The sequence below is a fragment of the Monodon monoceros genome, unplaced genomic scaffold (genome assembly GCF_005190385.1).
Source record: "Monodon monoceros isolate NGI ecotype Baffin Bay Population unplaced genomic scaffold, NGI_Narwhal_1 Super_Scaffold_11, whole genome shotgun sequence".
NCBI classification, from domain to species: domain Eukaryota; kingdom Metazoa; phylum Chordata; class Mammalia; order Artiodactyla; family Monodontidae; genus Monodon; species Monodon monoceros.
The window spans coordinates 34,575,418-34,600,600 of record NW_021703767.1 but is presented as its reverse complement, the minus strand read 5'-3'; the positions used below and the strand labels follow the sequence as shown (position 1 = coordinate 34,600,600).

The following is a 25,183-nucleotide window of genomic DNA, read 5'->3' as shown; positions in this document are numbered from 1 at the left end:
CTGTCTAGATGTATTTACCTTTAAGTTACCTCAAGTCAGTCTTTTGAAATGAAGCTGGTTAAATATAAGTAAATAAACATTATATATCTAATTACAAATTTTAATACAGTGATGGAAAATTATCAAGTTTATGAGTTATTTTTCTACAATAGAAATATTATAATAGTTCACTTAAATATCAAGTTAATCTATTAGAAATAAATCAATCAGAAGAGAAAAATTGAAAAATGAGAAATATGTAAATAGTTAATGTTTCCAACCTTTTACCATTAAAATAAGCTTTTAAAATCTGATTACCAATTATAGTTTAATATTTGCCAATAATGTATATCTATATATGTTTAAGTCACTGTCAGTTTTGATCTGGAGCAATAATTATTTTCATTCTATAGGTAAGGTTGAATTTTTAACCTTGTTTGGAAAAGATGGATGTGTATCTGTGTACCTGTATGTATGTATATGTAATTAGCTAACCTATAGTGATTTGTTCTGTAGAAGAGCAATGCCTTGTTCAGATGAGATATGTAATAATTTCATATAATACCTCCCCTATGTTTCATTATAGAGGATGATTTAGCTTGGCTTTCTGCTTTCTGGACCTGGAGATGCTCAGCTTTTTTGCACCCTCTACTTTGAAAAAGATCTAAGTTTTGTCCAAATTTTAATAGTATATTTGATAAGTTCTAATGCTTTGAAAAATCACCTTTGGTAACAATCTTTATGAGAAAGCAAATAAATATAAACTGATTTAAAAATAAATAGTATGGGGCTTCCCTGGTGGCGCAGTGGTTGAGAGTGCGCCTGCTGATGCATGGGACACAGGTTCGTGCCCCGGTCCGGGAAGATCCCACATGCCGCGGAGCGGCTGGGCCTGTGAGCCATGGCCGCTGAGCCTGCGCATCCGGAGCCTGTGCTCCGCAACGGGAGAGGCCACAACAGTGAGAGGCCCACGTACCGCAAAATAAATAAATAAATAAAAATAAATAGTATGAAAACTTATTAATTTCTTAATCATTCAGAGTAATTAATCATTATCAGAGTGGGTTATTAGTTATTTTAGATTTATCTCTTTTTTTGTATCAGACTGAAAATCTTTCACTTTTGTTTTCACTGCTGGTCCCTTACCACTCTACTCCCCACCCCTATGCACACACATACACAGGGACAAACACAGTCCCCTCGAAGTTTGCATTTTTCTCATCTTACTTGAGCAGGTAACCAAGCTTGTTAAGAATATAAATTTAGAGAAAAGAGAGACTTGAACATTTCTCGAGTATTTTTTTTTTTTTTAGGAAAAGTATAACTGGAAACATTTAGCATATGAAAGTATAATATGCCATCCTTTCCTACTTATTTCCTAGAGAATACCTGATTAAACTTACAGATAATATAAATGGAGGTAATTTTAATTCAATATTTAATAAGCTAAGTACAATTTAGGCCTTAAGGGGAAGAAAATGTTTTATTGTAATAATGAATGTAGATAACCAGGGCTCAGTGGATATAATATGATTAAACAGTATATTAATTTAAATAAAATAAAGTTGTACAGGTTGAAATAAAAAAATAACGTGATATTGAAAAGAAAACTTCAAAATCATATTTTGTAATAAAAACCCATTTCTGAAATTTATATTATTACAGATTTTTAGTAGTTGAATTAATACTTTGTCTCATTAAGTTGTGTGCTTCTTGCTATCTAATTTTGTTTGAAATTAATATATACAGTCGCCTCAATATAGTGTCTAAAGACCTAGATACATTTTGTTATAGATGACACTATTATGTTGTACGAGATATGAATAAGCACTTTTTGCACTTTTTGATGCTTAAAATTTTTCTCAATCAATTCCAATTGACTGACAGTATAATTTCTGTTGACAAAGTAAAAAGCAAAACTATAGCATTTTCCCTTTATTGACTAGTTATATTAAAATTATACTGATAGATGAGTTTTTTTTATTTTTAAAAATAGAGTACGTAATAAGGTATTACCTGCTTTTCAGTATCTTCCTTTAAAAAATGTTAGTTTCCTTTAAAAAGAGTATCTTCCTTTAAAAAAAAATGTTATTGTGATTGTAATTCAAGACTCTATCCTTCTATTTGACATGCCATATTTTTCTATAAAAGAAAAAGTCTCAAAGTACTTTCTTTGTTTAAGGTTAATCTGCTGCCTCAGTTGAAATACCCAGATCAAAACATGTAACTTTTGCTTTATGGTTTTATGATGTACATTTTAATAGCCATTCAGCTTCAAAGACTTTGTAATAGCTAAGAGGAATATATAATTTTTCTTCATATTTTGATATTTGGCCACTGCTTAAAAATGTCTCCTATTTATTTGTATGCAATATTAGTGGGGTTAGTAACATCCAGTGGACTAAGTGGCTGATATTGAAAATTCTAGAAGTTATTCAGGGCCACAAATAAATACATTAGGCAAATAGTTTTGATTTACAAAATGTAACTTCATCTAATAAGTGTGGTTACATCTGATTATACTTTCTTGCCAAGAAAATTTGACTATGTTTTATTTCATTATAAAGTTCATTGGCAGAATGTGAGACAAATCAACAGTTTCTGATTTTAGGGATATTTCCTAAAAACCTTAATATTGGAATTATCTGTGTGACAAAATTATCTTAATAAATCGTCATTCCTTGATTACAGGTTGAATATTTCAGACATCCAAACCAATTAGACTGATTATTTTGATTGCCAGAAACCCTTAAATTTATATATTTTTCATTGATATATTCAGTTTCTATATCAGACACCTGTGATTTCAACATTTTTAGTGGTTTATGATTCACAGGAAAGTCAGCGCATTTCATTATCTTTTTCTGGATTTTAGGGATTTTGTTTTTGCTTCATAAAATATATGAGTAAGCTAATCAATCGATCTTAGGCAGTATATATGACATAGTATTTGTTTCTAATTTATGTGTTAATTGGTTGAACATAGAAAGCTAATAACTAAAATAGGTTACTTCTCAAATACATTCAAGCTGGTTCCTAAGTATATATTTGTTAGCATCAAATTCTTCCAGTTGTTTGGAAACTAGGCTACTTTGTGGTTTTTAAGGACAGACTTTAAAAGCCTTGTGTCAGTGGAATAATCTTAAAATCAAAGCCCCACCTTGTCTGCTGTAACAAACCAAAGTAAAACTGTACTCTTAAATTCTGCTTTATATTTTTATGGGACTCTAATCAACTGGGTATATTAACTGTGTCATGGGCTGTCTGATGACATTTTGAAGTAGAAAAAGTAAATTGCCTTTTTTATCGTACCCTTTGCCAGACGTTTTCCTACTTTGACTCAAGGCAAACCATTCAATTGAGATGATTCAGTTCATTTATTACTACAGAGCACATTGAGTAATATTTGTAATTCAGTCATAATTTGGAATATATCCTAACTCTTCTTCTCAGCCCCTCAAAGAAGGAAAAGTGCAATTTATGGGTGCTGAATTTGAAATTTACGATAGTAGGATTAGTAATAGACGTCTTTCAGAAATCTATATTTTCACTGGTATATATTCCTTAAGTTTGTTCTGGTGTTCTATTTAAAAGGCAAAGCTTAGATTCAGTGAACGATTTCATTCATGTATAAGCTTAATAATTGCATCGTACATGTGACTGCTGAAAAGTAGGGTGCAAAACAGAGTACCTCAGCTGGAGGTCCTTTAGATTTAGATTTTTAACATATATTTAAGATTTCACCAGCCCCCAGTAAAACTCCTGAGAACTGAGTCTCTCACGAGCTTCCCTGGTAGATGACATTTCACAAGTGTTGTGAGTTTGTTGTCAGAGGAATTAAGTGTGACTCTATCAGGAGAGGGCAACTCTTGGAAGTTTACACCTAGACTCCTTTGAACTTTGCCCCATGCACCTTTTTCTTTACCGATTTTGCTTTCTATCCTTTTACTGTATGTAATAAATCATAGCCATGAGCATGACTATATGCTTACTCCTGTAGGTCCCCTAATGAATCACTAAATCTGGATGTTGTCTGGAGGGCTCCCGGCACAGCTTTCCTCTTGTAATTTAACTTCAGTGACCTGGGATAAATATATTTATATAATAATTAAATACATTGTTAACATTAAGTTAGATGTTTACATAGTGTAAGAAAAATAAAAAGAAAGCTACATCTTTATTCCAGTGATACTGTAAACCCTCTAAAACCTGCTGTTTTTCAACTTTGAGTTCTGGATTGTGTCCATGCAATCACTCACGTGTACGGTCTGGTTATTTAGGGACTCAGACCTCAGTCTTCCTGGTTCTCTGTCTTGTTAGGTCTTGAAAGCCCCAATTTTTGTGATCTGAGTGCAAGCAACCTGTGTTTTAAATTAGTTTTATTAGGACACTGAGTTTATAGAGTGAATTTATCTGTCTAGATTTATCATGCTAAAATGATAAGAGAAAATTTGGACTACAGAAATATTGGGAACGTAATTATGAGTCTGTCTTTCCCCCTATTTCCTGCACTGGTAGTTTATTTTTTCTTGAACAACAAAGGCTATTTATTTATAAAATGTTACCTTTATAAGATCAATTTTTTTACTAACTTTTTAAAATAATCTAGTTTTAAAAAATATGTATAACCAGAGAATTAATACTTTTAACTTTTGCTTTCTATTTACTGCTACTAACTTGAAAATTTTAGATGTGATTTTTTTCCTGAATGTATTTCCCAAAATTTTGTTAAAAAACAAAATGTTCTAGAGTTTGTTTCTTTACTATTTTCATTCTAGATAGTTTACTCCCCTGTAAAATTTTGTGTCCAGTTGACCACTGAACAACTTGGGGTTTAGATGCACCTACCCCTGCTCAGTTGAAATCCACATCTGCTATCTCTGCCTCAAAAACAAAGTAATTGATAAATGACTCACTCAAGCTGAAAGTTTGGATTAGAATCAGGACTCAAACTATAGTTCTTTTGATTCCACATATTGTGATCTCTAATTGAACACGAACTTTTCCCCACAGTTTGCTAATTTAAAGATCTGTAAAATGAAAATACAGATACTGTATTTATCGAAAAATATCCACATATTAGTGGACCCAAACTGTTCAAACCCATATTGTTCAAGGGTCAACTGAATCTCTTTTCTATCTCCACAGACTACGCATCTATTTTATGTTTTATTAATGATTTACATATTCATAAAATATAATGAAATGGATTATTTTGAAAGCACTACAAATTTGATTTGTTCCTATCTGTTTAATCTTGTGGTGATTTTTTAAAAGAATTTTTATGTTGTTTAGACTTTGTTTCAGGTTAAGAGAATTTTAGAGTTCCATAGGATAGAATTTAGTATTTTTTTAACCCATTTGAACTTTTTAATTATATGCTCCATTTTCATTATTTCTTTTCTGGTTATCACAGGAAATTCTTTTTCTATTTACTCGTACCAAGAATCTGTCTACTCACATAGTTACAGCCAAGTATGTTAAATATAGTTTTATAATTCCTTTTGGTCAAGAAGAAGATAGTTTAAATATTGTAATAACAGGAATCAGTAGGACATTTAGTAACTCTGCCCTTAATCAAGTATGTGATATTGCACAGTACTTTCTTTTTAATAATTAGATTCACATCACCTTCTTTTCTGCTTTTTATTGAATTGCAATATCATTGGCTTTTTTTCTTCTTTTCTCTTACTTTATCTCTAGATATTAGGATGCAGTTTTCACATTTGAATGTGTTTACCTGCCTAACATAAATGTCTAATATTTATGTTAGAAATTGACAGTAAATGTCCACCAGCCCAAGATGGTGATGTAAATGAGTCAATAGGGTTGGTATGAAAATGTGGCGTTGCAGGTACTGGGAGGAACCAGAAAGTACATGTTCCATCTTCAGAAATTCAAACTGAAAATTGAAAGTACAGTTGTCCCTCAACATCTGCAGAAGATTGGTTCCAGGAGCCCCACCATATACCAAAATCCACAGATGCTCAAGTCCCTTATATAAAGTGGCATAGTATAATGAATACTGTGGTCGCTTTGTATCCAAGGATGCTAATCCAAGAATATGGAGGGATGACTGTATATTTATTGAAAAAAATATAAGTGGACCTGTGTAGTTCGAACCTGTGTTGTTCAAGGGTCTACTGCCTTCTGCAAGGTAAACAAAACAGTAATACATGTCAGATCAGGCCCAGGGACAGTCTGTGAACTCTGGTTTACATATTCTTATCTTCATACATCTACCCAAGATATTTAGTTTTTAAACAGGTTTTGTTCCTACTCTGAGGTATTTTGGGCTAAAAATAACTTTCAGTTTGTCTTTCAGAAGTAAAATATACATTACCAATCAAATGAGAAAAGTATGACCTTTTCAAAATATTGTTTAGAAAGGATTATTGATATGCAAATTTATTCTTTCTGAAATATTCATATAGCAACCTTGTTAAAAAAAAAGTATAGACATGCTTCCTTTAAATTTTGCAGTGAACCCAAAACTGTTCTAAAAAATAAAGTTTATTAATTTTAAAGAAACTTCAAAAAAATAGAGCAATTTTGATCTATTCATTTTTTTGTTAAACAGAATTTTTTCTCTTTAAACCCTAAATGAATATGCATTAATAGAAACATTGGTATATTCTACCTTCATCATGGCTTGGACCTAACAATCTAGAACCTCTGGGCTCCATTTCATATCAACTGGATTGCTTGGATTTCTGTTTTTTTCTTCATTTCTTAACTTTGAGTAAGTTTTCAAAACTCGAAGTAACTTATTTAAAGCAGTTAATTACCAACGATACTCATCTTGCCCCAAAGTTTTGATTTACAATTCTGGAGTTGATTGTGATGACTTAATCTCCACTTATGTCAGATGGCTCTTTAATATATAGAAGGTTAAAAAAAGTACATAAATTTCAAATGGGTTAAGGAATTATGTACACTATTACTGCTTTGTCATTAAACTAAATGAGGTATTAAAGTCTTAAGACCATAGTTATAATGAGATAGAGAACTCAACCATAACTGTATGACTAAAAAAAAAATACTAATTGATGATGCCTTCTTTTCAATTGTCCAAAATAGCCTTGTTTCATGTGGTGTTTTTAATTGAGTTATAACAGTTCTTTGTTTTCTTTCTGTTTTTATGGATATAGGACTCTTTAACTTGTAGAACTTTTTACTTTATTAAACATGTATATTCTAGTAATTAGGTCTCCTTCTTTTACCCTCACAAAACAAGTCCAATAAGTATAATACTGCTTATCCTATGGTTGATTTTAAAACTCTCTTTTTTCTTTTACTTTTTATTCTGAACTATATCTGTTTTAAACTGTAGAATAAGGAAATATTTTAAGCAAACACTGAAGGCTGAAAGCAGTTTTCTATTGATAATGAAATTATATTTTCTGAAAGGAGAAACTACGTAACTGTGGTTATATTACATGAAAAATCATGACGAAAATTCAGAGATAAGTGACAGACTTTGTGTTTTTGTTTTTTTTTTCCTTTTTTTAGTAACCAATACTGTGTAGTAATCACTGTATGTTTGCATTGAACAAGACAGAGTCCCTGCACTTTGGACCAGACTGACACATTTTTTCCTTAGGTTTTTCTCAGATATTGAGTGATTTTGCAGCTAAAGAAATTTAACACATTTTCCTATTAGAATGAATTTCATCAAACAAATGAGGTAAACCTTAGTAGTTTTCTGTTGTTCATGTGATATATTTCTTTGAACATCATGATTCCTAAGAGAGAAATTTTGATTTTAATTATTACTCTTAGCAAAGGATGTATAAGAATTAAGGAAAATACTGTATACATTATGCTTAAATATATATTTATCTAATATTTTAGCTGGGAAGTTTTAAGATTTCTTCTGTCAAACATAAGATGGTGGTTGGAAGAATATGGATTTGATGGATTTCGTTTTGATGGTGTTACATCCATGCTGTATCATCACCATGGAATAGGTAGGTAACCTGATACATTACAGATGTAACTAATGATTTTATTTTATTTTTTACTGGAAGATTACAACCAGGCTTGGGGTTCAGATATGTCGCTGCAGTAACCATTATTGTTGGATTGATTTTTTATTAGTTCCATTGTGTATGTCTTTTCTCTGATCACTTCTGATCCCTTTTTGGCAAGAGATTGGGTCAAATACATTTTATGAGTAAATAAAATATAATGATTTTCTTTGAAATATATCTACTTAATAATATGCTCTCTTTAATATGTAGCATTCTTTTAAAAATGTTTTTTTAAGGATACCATTTATTACAGCACCCTCAGGCTGTGAACATGAGAGCATTTGTAATGAAAAATAAATAACAAAAATAATAAATGAGAACATTTGTTAATGTATGTGTTCCTTTGCATATTAAACATTGAAGAAAATATGTATATTTTAAATATAGATGTGCTCAGTTAAAATTAAATTGTAAATTAATCTGTAATTAAAAATATGGATCAAAGATCTTCAGTTAAAAAGTTGTACAGAGAAGTGGGATCACAGAATCCTAATCCTTCAATTGATAACATGGAGAATAATTATTATTTTTTTAATGACCAAATATTTACTGGCAACAACCAATCCAAAAAATTCACTTTAGAGTATAAATCAAAAAGTGGCTGCCAAGGAAAGATGCTATATTCAAAGTGTGCTGTTAACTGCTCTCAGTCAAGATGCTGGCCACATGAAACATTCCTAGGGAAGAAGTTGAATCTATAAGACATGACAGGTTTCACTGATATCTTCCACTTTGGAGAGAAGCTGACTTAGGGGATGAAAAAGGCAAGCAAGACAAAATTCAAAAAGATCCTCTCCTAGATTAAAACACCTACATGCCCCAGCAGAACCTCGCTGTGCTGAGGGCTAGGTATTTTCCAAGGAATTGTGGAGTTGATGAAATGAACTGAAATCCATGGATATGGGATATGCTTTTTATGGGTACAGGGTCCAAGAAATGGTAAAGAAAAACATTCTGAGTTACTTAGCATACTTTCCCACTTTGAGATGAGGATAATAACAAATACTGAGACAGTAGACATTCTTCAAGATGGCGGAGTAGAAGGATGTGCTCTCACTCCGTCTTGCTAGAACACTGGAATCACAACTAACTGCTGAACAATCATCAACAGGAAGACATCGGAACTCACCAAAAAAGATACCCCACATCCAAAGACAAAGGAGAAGCCACAATGAGATGGTAGGAGGGGTGCAATCACAATAAAATTGAATCCCATAACTGCTGGGTGGGTGAATCACAAACTGGAGAACACTTATACCACAGAAGTCTACCAACTGGAGTGAAGGTTTTGAGCCCCATGTCAGGCTTTCCTACCTGGGGGTCTGGGAACGGGAGGAGGAATTTGTAGAGAATCAGACTTCGAAGGATAGCAAGATTTGATTAGAGAACTTCGACAGGACTGGGGAAAACAGAGACTCCACTCTTGGAGGGCACACACAAAGTAGTGTGCGCATCGGAACCCAAGGGAAGGAGCAGTGACTCCAATAGGAGACTGAACCAGACCTACCTGCTAGCCTTGGAGGGACTCCTGCAGAGGTGGGGTGTGGCTGTGGCTCACCACGAGGATAAGGACACTGGTAGCAGAAGTTCTGGGAAGTACTCCTTCATGTGAGCCCTCCCAGAGTCCGCCATTAGCCCCAACAAAAAGCCCTGGAAGGCTCCAGAGTTGGGTCGCCTCAGGCCAAACAAACAACAGGGAAGGAACCCAGCCCCACCCATTAGCAGACAAGGGGATTAAAGTTTTATTGAATTCTGCCCACCAGAACAACAGCCATCTCTACCCACCACCAGTCCCTCCCATCAGGAAACATGCACAAGCCTCTTAGATAGCCTAATCCAACAGAGGGCAGAGAGCAGAAGCAAGAAGAACTACAATCCTGCAGCCTGTGGAACCAAAAACACATTCACAGAAAGATAGACAGGATGAAAAGGCACAGGGCTATGTACCAGTTGAAGGAACAAGATAAAACCCCAGAAACCAACTAAATGAAGAGGAGATAGGCAACCTTCCAGAAAAAGAATTCAGAATAGTGATAGTGAAGATAATCCAGGAACTAGGAAAAAGAATGGAGGCAGAGATTGAGAAGATGCAAGAAATGTTTAAAAAAAAACCTAGGAGAGGGGGCTTCCCTGGTGGCACAGTGTTTGAGAGTCCACCTGCTGATGTAGAAGACGCGGGTTCATGCCCAGGTGCGGGAAGATCCCACATGCTGCAGAGTGGCTGGGCCCATGAGCCATGGCCGCTGAGCCTGTGCGTCCGGAGCCTGTGTTCCACAACGGGAGAGGCCACAACAGTGAGAGGCCCGCGTACCGCAAAAAAAAAAAAAAAAAAAAAAGACCTAGAAGAATTAAAGAACAAACAAACAGAAATGAACAATATAATAACTGAAATGAAAAATACACTAGAAGGAGTCAATAGCAGAATCACCGAGGCAGAAGATCGGATAAGTGACCTGGAAGACAGAATGCTGGAATTCACTGCTGCAGAACAGAATAAAGAGAAAACAATGAAAAGACATGATGACAGTCTAAGAGACCTCTGGGACAACATTAAACACAGCAACATTGGCATTATAGGGGTCCCAGAAGGAGAAGACAGAGAGAATGGACCCAACAAAATATTTGAAGTGATTATAGTCAAACCCATAGCTAACATGGGAAAGGAAATAGCCACCCAAGTGCAGGAGGCACAGAGAATCCCATACAGGATAAACCCAAGGAGAAACACACTGAGACACATAGTAATCAAATTGGCAAAAATTAAAGACAAAGAAAAATTATTGAAAGCAGCAAGGGAAAAACAACAAATAACATACAAGGGAACTCCTATAAGGTGAACAGCTGATTTCTCAGCAGAAACTCTACAAGTCAGAAGGGAGTGGCATGACATATTTAAAGTGATGAAAGGGAAGAACCTACAACCAAGATTACTCTACCCGGCGAGGATCTCATTCAGATTCGATGGAGAAATCAAAAGCTTTACAGACAAGCAAAAGCTAAGAGTATTCAGCACCACCAAACCAGCTGTAGAACAAATGGTATAAAACTTCTGTAAGTGGGAAGAACAGGAAAAGAAAAGGAACTACAAAAAACAAACCCAAAACCATTAAGTAAATGGTAATAGGAACATACATATCAATAATTACCTTAAACGTGAATGGATTAAAAGCTCCAACCAAAAGATACAGGATTGCTGAATGGATACAAAAACAAGACCCATATAGGCTGTCTACAAGAGACCCACTTCAGACCTAGGGACACATACAGACCGAAAGTGAGGGGATGGAAAAAGATATTCCATGCAAATGGAAATCAGAAGAAACCTGGAGTAGCAATACTCATATCAGATAAAATAGACTTTAAAATAAAGAATGTTACAAGAGACAAGGAAGGACACTACATAATGATCAAGGGATCAATCCAAGAAGAAGATATAACAATTATAAATGTATATGAACCCAACATAGGAGCACCTCAATACATAAGGCAACTGCTAACAGCTATAAAAGAGGAATTTGACAGTAACACAATAATAGTGGGGGACTTTAACACCTCAACACCAATGGACAGACCATTCAAACAGAAAATTAATAAGGAAACACAACCTTTAAGTGACACAATAGACCAGAGAGATTTAATTGATATTTATAGGACATTCCATCCAAAAACAACAGATTACACCCTCTTCTAAAGTGCGTGCGGAACATTCTCCAGGATAGATCACATATTGGGTCACAAATCAAGCCTCAGTAAATTTAAGAATATTGAGATCATATCAAGCCTCTTTTCTGACCACAACGCTATGAGATTAGAAGTGAACTAAAGGGAAAAAAACGTAAAAAACACAAACACATGGAGGCTAAACAATACGTTACTAAATAGCCAAGAGATCACTGAAGAAATCAAACAGGAAATCAAAAAATACCTAGAGATAAATGACAATGAAAACACGACGATCCAAAATGTATCGGATGCAGCAAAACAGTTCTAAGAGGGAAGTTTATAGCTATACAAGTCTACCTCAAGAAAAAAGAAAAATCTCAAATAAACAATGTAACCTTACACCTAAAGGAACTAGAGAAAGAAGAACAAACAAAACCTAAAGTTAGCAGAAGGAGAGAAATCATAAAGATCAGAGCAGAAATAAATGAAATAGAAAGAAGGAAAACAATAGCAAAGATCAATAAAACTAAAAGCTGGTTCTTTGAGAAGATAAACAAAATTGATAAACCATTCGCCAGACTCATCAAGAAAAAGAGGGAGAAGACTCAAATCATTAAAATTTGAAATGAAAAAGGACAAGTTACAACAGACACCGGAGAAATACAAAGCATCCTATGAGACTATTACAAGCAACTCTATGCCAATAAAGCGGACAACCTGGAAGAAATGGACAAATTCTTAGAAAGGTATAACCTTCCAAGACTGAACCAGGAAGAAATAGAAAATATGAACAGACCAATCACAAGTAATGAAATTGAAACTGTGATTAAATATCTTGCAAGAAACAAAAGTCCAGGACCAGATGGCTTCACAGGTGAATTCTACCAAACATGTAGAGAAGAGCTAACACCCATCCTTCTCAAACTCTTCCAAAAAATTGCAGAGGAAGGAACACTCCCAAACTCATTCCATGAGGCCACCATCACCCTGATACCAAAACCATACAAAGATACTACAAAAAAAGAAAATTACAGACCAATATCACTGATGAATATAGATGCAAAAACCCTCAATAAAATACTAGCAGACAGAATCCAACAGCACATTAAAATGATCATACACCATGATCAAGTGGAATTTATCCCAGGGATGCAAGGATTCTTCAAAACACGAAAATCAATCAAAGGAGTAAACCATATTAACAATTGAAGAAGAAATACCATATGATCATGTCAATAGATGCAGAAAAAGCTTTTGACAAAATTCAACACCCATTTATGATAAAAAATCTCCCTCAAGTGGGCATACAAGGAACCTACCTCAACATAGTAAAGGCCATATATGACAAACCCACAGCACACATCATTCTCAATGGTGAAAAACTGAAAGCATTTCCTCTAAGATCAGGAACTAGACAAGGATGTCCACTCTCACCACTATTATTCAACATAGTTTTGGAAGTCCTAGCCATGGTAATCAGTGAGGAAAAAGAAATAAAAGAAATACAGAATGGAAAAGAAGAAGTAAAACTGTCACTGTTTGCAGATGACATGATACTCTACATAGAGAATCCTAAAGATGCCACCAGAAAACTACTAGACCTAATCAATGAATTTGGAAAAGTTGCAGGATACAAAATCAATGCACAGAAATCCGTTGAATTCCTATACACTAATGATGAAAAATGTGAAAGAGAAATTAAGGAAACACTGCCATTTGCCATTGCAACAAAAAGAATAAAATACCTAGGAATAAACCTACCTAAGGAGACAAAAGACCTGTATGCAAAAAATTATAAGACACTGATGAAAGAAATTAAAGATGATACAAACAGAGAGATGTACCATGTTCTTGGTTTGGAAGAATCAATATTGTGAAAATGACTATACTACCAAAGTAATCTACAGATTCAATGCAATCCCTTTCAAATTACCAATGGCGTTTTTTACAGAACTAGAACAAAAAAATCTTAAAATTTGTTTGGAGACACAAAAGACCCCAGATAGCCAAAGCAGCCTTTAGGGGAAAAAATGGAGCTGGAGCAGTCAGGCTCCCTGACTTCAGACTATACTACAAAGCTACAGTAATCAAGACAATATGATACTGGCACAAAACCAGAAATATAGATCAGTGGAATGGGATGGAAAGCGCAGACATAAACCCACGCACCTATGGTCAACTAATCTATGGCAAAGGAGGCAAGGATATACAGTGGAGAAAAGGCAGTCTCTTCAATAAGTGGTGCTGGGGAAAGTGGACAGCTACATGTAAAAGAATGAAATTAGAGCACTCCCTAACATCATACACAACAATACACTCAAAAGGGATTAGAGACCTAAACATAAGACTGGGCACTATGTAACTCTTAGAGGAAAAAACATAGGAAGAACACTCTTTGACGTAAATCACAGCAAGATCTTTTTTGATCCGCCTCCTAGAGTAATGAAAATAAAAACAAAAATAAACAAGTGGGACCTAATGAAACTTCAAAGCTTTTGCACAAGAAAGGAAACTATAAACAAGACAAAAAGACAACCCTCAGAATGGGAAAAAATATTTGCAAACGAATCAATGGACAAAGGAGTAATCTCCAAAATATATAAACAGCCCATGCAGCTCAACATTAAAAAAACAAACAACCCAATCCAAAAATGGGCAGAAGACCTAAATAGACATTTCTCCAAAGAAAGTATACAAATGGCCAAGATGCACATGAAAAGCTGTTCATCATCACTAATTATTAGAGAAATGCAAATCAAAACTACAATGAGGTATCACCTCACACCAGTTAGAATGGGCATTATCAGAAAATCTACAAACAACAAATGCTGGAGAGGGTGTGGAGAAAAGGGAACCCTCTTTCACTGTTGCTGGAAATGTAAATTGATACAGCCACTATGGAGAACAGTATGGAGGTTCCTTAAAAAACTAAAAATAGAATTACCATATGACCCAGCAATCCCACTACTGGGCATATACCCAGAGAAAACCATAATTCAAAATGATACATGCACCCCAATGTTCATTGCAACACCGTTTACAATAGCCGGGTCGTGGAAGCAACCTAAATGCCCACCAACAGACAAAATCCTCCCTTTTCTTCAGAGGGATTGAATAGGAGCTAGCTAACATTAAGATCTCTTAGTGTGACAAAAAATGTATCTAAAACAAAATTTATGAATCTCTTTGGTCTCATTTTTTATTTTTTAATTTATTTCTTTTATTTATTTATTTTTTGGCTGCGTTGGGTCTTGGTTGCTGCGTGCGGGCCCTCTCTAGTTGCGACGAGCGGGGGCTGCTCTTATTTGCGGTGCATGGGCTTCTCATTGCGTGACCTCTCCCGTTGCAGAGCACGAGTTATAGGCATGCAGGCTTTAGTAGTTGTGGCACTCAGGCTCAGTAGTTGCGGCTTGCGGGCTCCAGAGCGCAGGCTCAGTAGTTGTGGCACACGGGCTTAGTTGCTCCACAGCATGTGGGATCTTCCCGAACCAGGGATTGAACCCGTGTCCCGTGCATTGGCAGGCATATTCCCAACCACTGTGCCACCAGGGAAGCCGGCTTCTCTTTGGTATCATTTTGCTTCATATTTCTCCTGTAAAATTTACTTCTAATTAAGTTAAAATTGTAAATCACAGGGTTTTTGTTTGTGTTTGTAAAACAAAAATTGAATTGCAGGATTGTCTGAACTTTGAATGTAGATATGGAGTACTTTTGTAAGTTAAATCATATAATTGCTGGCTCATGACATTTTGCTATGATAACAAAACTGATATCAACCATCTAATTGGTGGAGGCATTTGTGCAGAGTTAAGACTTACATGCTAACATGATGCATCCATATTGGTTTTCTGTTCTCTAGGTCAGAATTTTTCCGGTGACTACCATGAGTATTTTGGACTACAAGTAGATGAAGACGCTTTGACCTATATCATGTTGGCAAATCATTTGGTTCACACGCTGTATCCAGATTCTATAACAATAGCTGAGGTAAAGCTATAATGATCTCTACCCTCTGACCCCCTTTAAAATAGAACATTTTATCAGCATACAATATTTGAATGATCTCTATGTTGTCAGTAATTGCATAAGTAGAATTATACCCTGACTATAGTGCAGCTACCTTGTGTGGGTGGCACATTATTCAGAATTCACTGTTTTCCTATTATCAGATAATGTACCCTAATTACTTGTCATTATTCCATTGTTAAAAAAGAAACTGCCAGTGGTTAGAAAGTAAAATACCCTAATCAGTGGACAGGTCCTTTTGCCATGTGACCTTCAGCACAGAAAAGAATTGAATATTAATATGCGTCTGGCTATTTAAGTTTTTTTTTCCTTTCTGGTTTAATCATTAGAGATGGCATGGATCACTGCCTGCGAGCTTCTCTGAAACCTCTCTTGTTCTGATGCGATTACCTTTCTTGTTTATGTTATTGCTCTGAAATTGCCAAATGTTCACTAGTTATTCATGATTACTGAAGGTTCATGATTAACTGTCCCAAAGCTGCACTGTAATGATATAATTCGGTATATGCATAATTGACAATTCCCCTCTTGGTGATAAATTTGATAAATTAAGAAGTTTGTTAAATGCTTATGCTAATTTATATTTAGTAGTAAAGTCCCTCTGGTTTTGTGAGTCCTCTAACTAGGAATTATTATTAAAATTGAACTTAGTGTGTTAAAACTGTTCTATACAAAGTGTAGTGGTTGGCATATAAAAGTAGTAAGGCTATTGAAAGAGTCAGAGTTAAGGTGTATTTTCACATTTTTGGCATTTTGTTCATTGGAATGATATGCAGTAGTGACAGTCTCCTTCCTGTAGTGTTTATTATTTGTATAGCCTTTTTTCTATACATCATTTCTCAAAACTCCAAATCTCAAACTAGGTGATATGATTTCCTGGTTTATCTCTGGATCGAGAACAGAGACCTTTTGCCTCCTAAATATCTTCTAGGGATAGAGCAATAGATCCTAAATTCCTGGAGTAAATTTTCATATAAAATTTAAAAACCCCACAATTACAATGCCATTTTGATACTCTGTATTGTTTCACAATCTCTACCTACCTATATTTGGTCATAACTTATAAGTCTTTTTAGTACTTATGCTAACACTTTCTGTGCTGAATATTTTTTAATGTAAATTAGTACTTCTAAACTTTTATTTTGTCTTTATATATTTTAATATTATCTGTTAAACATCAAAAAAATTAATTAGTTTTGTCAATTATATTTATGGCAATTTGAAGCCGAGACATTATATATAACAAATTACTACAAACAATTAATGACAGCACAAATCAGAAGTGGGTACTGAAGAAAAAGAAGTAATTATTTAATACATGAAACTTAAAATTGTTACATTGATCTTTCCATTCATTTCAAGTAAAATAGTTTCATCATCTAGGGAGCTCTTGTATGATTATCAGTGTTTCTACCAAGGAAACTTGGAGACTTTAGCCTACTTTATATTACTTGGTTTTAGATATTTTTAAAACAAGAAGTATCTTCAATTTATTCTACTTAAATTGAAAACTACTTCAATTTCAATACATCACTTTTCTGTCTAGTGAGAGTCTCTTCAGAATGTGGAATTGATCCTCATGAACTTTATTTTTTAAGAAAGGAATGTGGTGTAATGAATAAGTAATGCAATGTTATAATAAAGTCCTGTAGTAGAAATTTGAATTTATTTATAATAATAGTTATTAAAATTGAAGCCTTTTTTCTGTATATCTACTATTATACATGGTTATATTTGCTGTATTAATTAAAAATATTTTTTTGATAACTGAGGCTTTTTACCCCTCTGGAATAGTCATGAGTCATCTTTAGATATTAAAGAATTAAAACTATTTTAACTTCATTTGAAACATACATGATCATTTTAATATCCTATGTCAGTAAGCATCAACTCCTTTATATTTAAAGCATATTTATTTTAGTGACCATTATGTTTACTCTTTTTTTTCTTTTAAGATTTTAAAAGAATAGTCATTAACTCTGTACTTCCAGAAGAGAACTAGAAATATCTCATATGCATTAATGGGGCAGCCTTCTAGTAGTCAGATTTAGGAGTTAAGACCAATTGGTGTCCAAATATTTTTCTTAGCAGATTCTATTTCCTTTCAAACTATTTGCTAAAACTACTTGTAGACCGAATATAGACTGTACCTTAATGCTTTCTTGAGAAAAATTATCTTGATCTTTAATGTCATCTTATCACCAGTCTTAGGAAAACTCTGGGTCTTACGAAAATTCTTTTGGGAAGGCATTGTGTCCGTAATTCCAGTGCCTAACACAGGTGCCTGAGATTAATACATATTCAGCCAGTGTTTATAAGGAATTGAACTGAATACCTATCATATCTGTGAAAATGTGACATATTTTGATAAATATAATTCTTTTAAAATGGTTTCTTTTCTGTTAAACATTCATCCCTTTTCACTTTTTTTAATTCATCTTTTTTCACTTTTATAAACTATAAGGAAGTATGTAGAAATAAGATATTATTGACGAATACTTTCTTATGGATGTATTCCACCATGTACTATACTTAACTGTAGCTCCCTTCCGTTAGAAAACAATTAATACATATTTTGGAAGTCCAGAGAGGTCATATGTTTCTTTTTATCCAGCTTTTCTGTGGGACAAGTTTGAGGATGAGGTGTTGTGGAAGAAGAAGCAGTTAAGTCTCAGAGAGCTCAGAGTATGTGATAGTCTTTCATAGGAAGTAAGGAAAATGATCCAAAGAAGAATTTGGGCAATGACACACACAGAAAAGCTTGTGACAAGTACAGGCAAGAGTAAATGTTTCAAAGTGGATGAGGTATTGAATATTTGAAATGAAATAGTAAAAATAACGATGGAAAGATAGAGGTCTCTTACTTGCACTTTCTGTGTACTTCAGCTAACAATTATGACAGCCACGCACGTTGTCATTTCGTGATAAGTGTATGTGTGTGCATGTTCATTTAGGTCCTAGTTCATGAATCCAGCAAGTCAAGTATTATGTCTTATGTATCTTGAAATCCTTGGCAGCACCTTCATGCATTCACTCAGCAGGGAGTTACTGAGTTCCTGCCTTATGCCAGCGACTCTTCTACTATTCTAGATTCCTGGCATATGTCAGTGGACAATGACAACAGCAACAGCAACAAAAGTCCTGCTCCATGGATCTTAAATTTTAACAGTGAATGAGGAAGCCGATAATCAAATAGTGAACTATATTGTCAACACTTAAAGTATAATTGTTGAATTATATCTTAAATTGAAGAATTTGAGTTTTTTATTGTTGGCTATTGAAAGCTATTGGCAAGCAGTGATAGGAGCAGACTCTTCAGCAGCAATTAGGGTAAAGAGAAACTGGAGATGGGGAACTTTGGAAATATAGTGGTTGAAGCAAACAGTAATGTAGGTTAAATAAGATAGTGTCTGTAGAAATGGAGCAAAGGAAAAGAATTTATTGGAAAGATATTGTGGAGTTAGAATTACTAGTACTTGTCCCATATTTTACCACAGTTGTTATAATAATGTATTTTGTTGCATCTGGGTCCTTGTACCATTATTTTTTTACTTATCTGTTTGATTGTATATTTATTTGATTACTGACAATCTAGTGGTGTCATGACAGTAGGAAGATCCTGTCAAAAGGCCAGATGTCTGAGTCCTGGCTCTGCCATGGAGAAACATGTCTTTAGCGATCCCTTCACCTCAATAAGCCTCGATTTCTGTATCTTCTAAATGAAGAGAATCCACTAGATAACCTCAAAGACCATTTCCAAGTGTAACTGACTATAGTGAAAGCCATCTTGCTGCTTCGCTCTTAGTGTGCTAACTCTACTTTCCATTTCATCAGAAGCTAAGTTCTCACAAAATACACTATATGTCCATGCTGTATACAAAGAGAACAAGAATAACAGATATATGGCACATGTATTTTTATGTTTGATGAAAGCAGTAGTTAATATAGTACTCAAAAATTAGTATAAGAAGCTATGTTTCAACAATAACACTTTTACTATTTTGTGTTCTCTATGTGCTACTAAGGAAAAGAGATCAAATTTGTCCTGAAATGAAAAGCATTACACAAAATCTTATTGGGAAATGAGATACATTATCACAATTTTATCTACTTTTACAGTTATGCTACCAAAGTACTCCAAGAGTATTCGCCCCTATTTATTGTTTGTATTTATTGGCCTGGATTTTACTGTCAGAAGAATGTATAGTAAAAGTTTAAGCAATATGAACTGATAATTCTGATGCTCTTTATTTTAGGATGTATCAGGAATGCCAGCTCTGTGTTTTCCAATTTCCCTGGGAGGGGGTGGCTTTGACTATCGATTAGCCATGGCAGTTCCAGATAAATGGATCCAGGTAAGGTTTCATGCAAAAATTTTTTTTCCTGCGGATACTATGTATTATGTTGGTTTATTTATTATTTCTTTGATTTATTTCTTGGTTGTGATCAGTAGTTACAGATATAATTGAAGTATTCTCTCATTAGTGTGTTGCTTCTTGTGCTTTTTAATAAGGTGCCTCTCAAACTTCTAAAAGTTCTAATTTAAAGTATTCACACTTGCATTATGCAGGCACAGAGAAAATATGATTGATGTTAGCTGTGTAAATGGAATTTTGCCTTATCAATGCAATTATATGAAAGTTTGGTGTTCTATATTTAAAACACATTAAACTTCATCAATGCATCCATTTCTGCCTGCAAATCATCAATTAATGTAGAAGCCACTCCTTAATTCCCAGTACTTGCTTCATAGTATGGTTTTTTTCTCAACAGATTTGGATTTATCCATTCCTTCATTTAGCATTTAAAAGTCCTTACCATGTGTTAGGCACTAGGAATGAATAATTGTACATGACACCTTGCATATGATTTCTAATACAATTTTATTAAATTTAATGACAGTTCAAGTAGTTTGGATTATATTTTGTTTCATTTTATGTTTGTCTAAAAGACTAAAGTTGTTACATAGATTTGATGTAGAACATTTCTGAGTGGCCAAGTCTTTAATTATAGGCTGAATATGTATAAGGAGTCAGATACGTATCAAATAATCATTGCTTTCTGTTAAGCCCTTTAGTACAGTCATGAACAGGTGCCATGAGATCACAACGGTAGAAGAGCTTAACTTTGCACAGAAAAAACATAAAGCCTACTCTGAAGGAAATAGTTATTGTAATCATCTCTTAATTGCCTTTTCTGTATCCCTAGGCAATTTGGGCAGTGCGCAGCTGTGACATTAAAACTCTACCAGCACAACTTCCGCTTCTCCATCTATAATGATTTCGTAAACATTGTCAGGTCGAAAAGCAAGGGTTTTACAGAGGCGATTAGACTTAGAAATCAAAGGAACAAACAAATGTGTGTTCCACCTTTAATACCTGGGAAAGTTGCTTTGTATTTGTTACCTTAAAAAAATGCTGTGGTCTTCAAGTTTCTTACCTTAGTTGAAGGTTCTTTATCCACCCACCATCTTTTATTATTTCTAATCTTCCACACAGACTTTTTTCCCCTCACAAGTGCCAAATCTTACTTTTTTTTAACTGAAAAGCCTTCACCAGTCTTTGGGCAAATTCCAGGATATTTCAAGGTGTACATCAACCTAGAATTATTTTCCAGTCAGTCATGGCTCCCAGTAGGATATTTCCTTCTCTGAGCAATCATGTCAGGTTTTAAAAAAAATTTAACTTACTAAACATTTCAGTACCTTGTATGCTCAAGATACTATACTATGCAGTACGTCATATAAATAGAAAAAAATGTATTGTCCTCTGTTTAGGATATGGCCATCTTGTCTTTGTAGTTTGTAAAGCCTCTGAAGACAGATATCATCTTCTGTGTTATGTAATTACTTAACATCTTTTTTCATCACCAAAGTGGGAGCCTTAGTTAATAAGACGAGATAGTTAAAATAATATTTTTTTAAAAACTCAGTGATTTTCCAGTCCTTTTATAATTTGTGCATTTAAAAAAAATTCCATAAATGATTATCATCCCTTCAAATGTCAATAAAACACACGAGTATTGATAGAAATGACAGCTATTCAGAATGTATGTGTCACGCATTTTATCTACACATAGAGTATGCATTAGATTAGAATGCTAGATTTCATTCATGTTTTTGTTGTTCAGAAACAAATTATTTACCATTTTCTACTTGTAGAGTTCAAAATCAGTAGTTTGGGATATCATATTAGTTTAGTCATTTACTGAACAAATATTTGCCTATCTAAAATATGCCAAATTTGCTGTATCTTCTTTCATTTTATTTGATCATTTTTATTATCTAATAACTGACGTGTTCATGTAAAGGTAATATAGGTATTTAATTGAATTCATTCATTTATTAATTCCACCAAATAGTTATTAAGCATCTGGTATTTTTCATTATATATAGTTTTTTTAATTACTCTTTTTATATTAAGATAATTGTAGATTTCCATGCAGTTGTAAGAAATAATACAGTATGATCTGGTGAATTCTTAAACAGTATTCCCCAATGGTAGCATCTTGCAAAGCTATAGTACAATATCACAACCAGGATAGTGATATGGACATAGTCAAGATATAGAACACTTCCACTACCACAAGTTTCCCAAATGTTGCCTTTATAACCACACGCACTTCCCTCTTCCCACAGTCACTCCTTAACTTTTGACCACCACTAATCTGATCTCCATTTCTATAATTTTTTCATTTCAAGAATGTTATATAAATGGAATCATACAGTATGTAACCTTTTGGAATTGCCATTTTTCACTCAATCGAATTCTCTGGGGATTTCATTCAGGTTCTTGCATGTATCAGTAGTCTATTCCTTTTCAACTTTAAAAAAAAAATTTTATTGGAGTATAGTTGATTTACAATGTTGTATTAGTTTCAGGTATACAGCAAAGTGAATCAGTTATACATATATCCACTCTTTTCTTAGATTCATTTCCCATATAGGCCATTACAGAGTACTGAGTAGAGTACCATGTGCTATACAGTAGGTTCTCATTAGTTATCTATTTTATATATAGTAGTGTGTATATGTCAATCCCAATTTCCCAATTTATCCCTCCCTCCCTTGCTTATCACCTGGTAACTTGAAGTTTGTTTTCTATATCTGTGACTCTACTTCAGTGTACTCCTTTTCATTGTTAAATGGTATTCCATGGCATGGATGTATCACAGTTTAATTATTTGTCCATTAAAAGACATCTAGATTGTTTCTAGGTTTTGGCTCTTGTAAAGAAAGCTGCTATAAACATTTGTGTACATATGTTTGTATGACCATAAATTTTCATTATTCTAGGATAAATGCCCCAAAGTACAATTACTGGGTCTTATAGTGGTTGGATGTTAATTTGTTAAAAAACTGCCAAAGTATTTTTCTGAGTAGCTATACTATTTTACATTTCCACCAGCCACTTTGGTGAGACCCAATTTCCGTACATCATTGAACAATAGCATTTGCTATTGTACTATTTTTTATTTTAATCATTCTAACAGGTGTGCAGAAGTACCTCACTATGGGTTTACTTTGTCTTTCCTTAATGACTGATGATGATGAACATCTTTTCCTGTGCTAATTTGCCTTCTGTATATCCTCTTTGGTGAAATGTCTGTTCATGTCTTTTGACCATTTTCTAATTGGATCATTTATTTACTGTGGAGTTTTGAGAGTTCTTTATATAGTCTAGATTCAACTCTTTTGTGGGGGGGTATGTGGTTGACAAATATTTTATCCCAGCCTTTGCTTGTCTTTTCATCCTCTTCATGTGGACTTGCACAGAACAAAAAGTTCTTTGTTTCCTTTAAATTTGATGAAGGCCAATTTGTTTTTTTTTTTTTCCTTTTAGAGATCTCTTTTGGTGACAAGCCTAAGAATTCTTTGACTCGCCTATGTTTTCTATTAAACATTTTATAGTTTTACTTTTATATTTAAACCCATAGTCCATTTGAGTTAGTTTTTGTTCAGTCAACGTGTAAGTGTTTTTTTCTGTTTTTCTTTTGCCTATAGATGTCTAACTCATTCAGCATGATTTGTTGAAAAGTCCATTGAACCTACTTCCATTGAATTGTTTTTACACAGTAGTTGAACTTAATTGAGCATATTTGTATAGGTCTATACATTAGTTTCAAACTGTTGCTGTATCTAAGTACCACAAACTTAGTGTCTTAAAATAACACAAATTTACTGTCATATAGTCACAAATCTGAAATGGGTCTTACTAAGCTAAAATCAAGGCATTAGTAAGGATGCATTCCTTCTGGAGGCTCTGTTTCCTTGACTTTTCTAGCTTCTAAAAGCCTGTGAAAGCATGGACCTGTATTCCTGTATTCCTTGGTCCATGGTCCCTTCCCCCATCCTCAAAGCCAGCAGGGTAGCATCTTCAAATCTCTCTCTTACTCTGACAATTCAGGCATCTTTTAAGAAAGATGACTGCAACTACATTCGGTCCATCCAGGTAATCCAGGACAATCTACCCATTTCAATGTCCTTAACTTCAACATATCTCTAAAGTCCTTTTTGCCATGTAAGGTGACATATTCACAGACTCTGGGTATTAGGATGTAAACACCTGTGGGTGGCCATTAGTCTGCCTAATACAGCCTGTCCTCTGGTTCTCAGTGATTCACAATGCAATTATGCAGGATGGCTAAGCACCTCTGAATTCCACTGAGCCAAAAAAAAAAAAAAAAAAAAAAAAAACATGCAAAGGAAGATACAGGCAGGCTGGAACCCCATTTCTTGTACCAAAATCTTCATTAATTTTCTATTGTTGTGTAACAAACTACCACAAATTTAGCAACTTAAAACATTACTGTTATTATCTCACAGTTTCTTCTAAGGACACCCATTATATTCAAAGGACCCTCCCACACTCCAGGTTAAGGATTATACAAAGATGGTGAATCTGAGGGAGCCGGAATCATAGGGGCCATTTTAGAATTCTGCTTCTATCAGCGTGCCATTGACACTTTTGGACAAGAGAAATGAACCCACTTAGAAAGAATGCGTTGAGTAAAAGGACAGGCTATTTTTACGCTATTAACTCTGAGCAGCACCAGCTTTTATAGGATAGGCAGAGGAAGGGATTTTACAGGATGTCTAGAGTGGTTGCAAAACAAAACAAAACAGTCAAGAGTTTCGCAATGGTAGACTAAGAAGGAAAGCATTTTATGGAAGGGGTAGGGTCAGCATTATCATCATATACTGCAAGCATTTGCCTAAGAAAGAGCAATTACTGACCTAGGAGACAATCATAGTCTGAGATTTTGGCAAGGTCATTTGCACTGAAGAGGTGTTAGTGGCACAGAAGCCACACTGGAGACTGAGTAGCAGCTGAAGTGGAAACAAAAATGTGTGGTCTGTTAAGATGATAATTATTCATGATAATTAGGCTTTATACTTTGAAATAACAGTTGTTTTAATTTTTTTTTTAAGAATGGAACAAGGCATTATTCATGCTAATTTATTTTTTTCATTCAAACCTAAA

General features: G+C 34.2%; 1 protein-coding gene across 1 annotated transcript in view; it reads left to right on the top strand.

Annotated features, from left to right (window-relative positions):
• Positions 1–25,183, top strand: part of GBE1 (1,4-alpha-glucan branching enzyme 1) — a 297,920-nt gene that overhangs the window by 194,464 nt on the left and 78,273 nt on the right. The window contains exons 8-10 of the mRNA XM_029213759.1: positions 7,834–7,949; positions 15,535–15,662; positions 19,958–20,056. Coding sequence (XP_029069592.1) covers positions 7,834–7,949; positions 15,535–15,662; positions 19,958–20,056 — 343 coding nt within the window. The remainder of the gene's footprint in view (positions 1–7,833; positions 7,950–15,534; positions 15,663–19,957; positions 20,057–25,183) is intronic.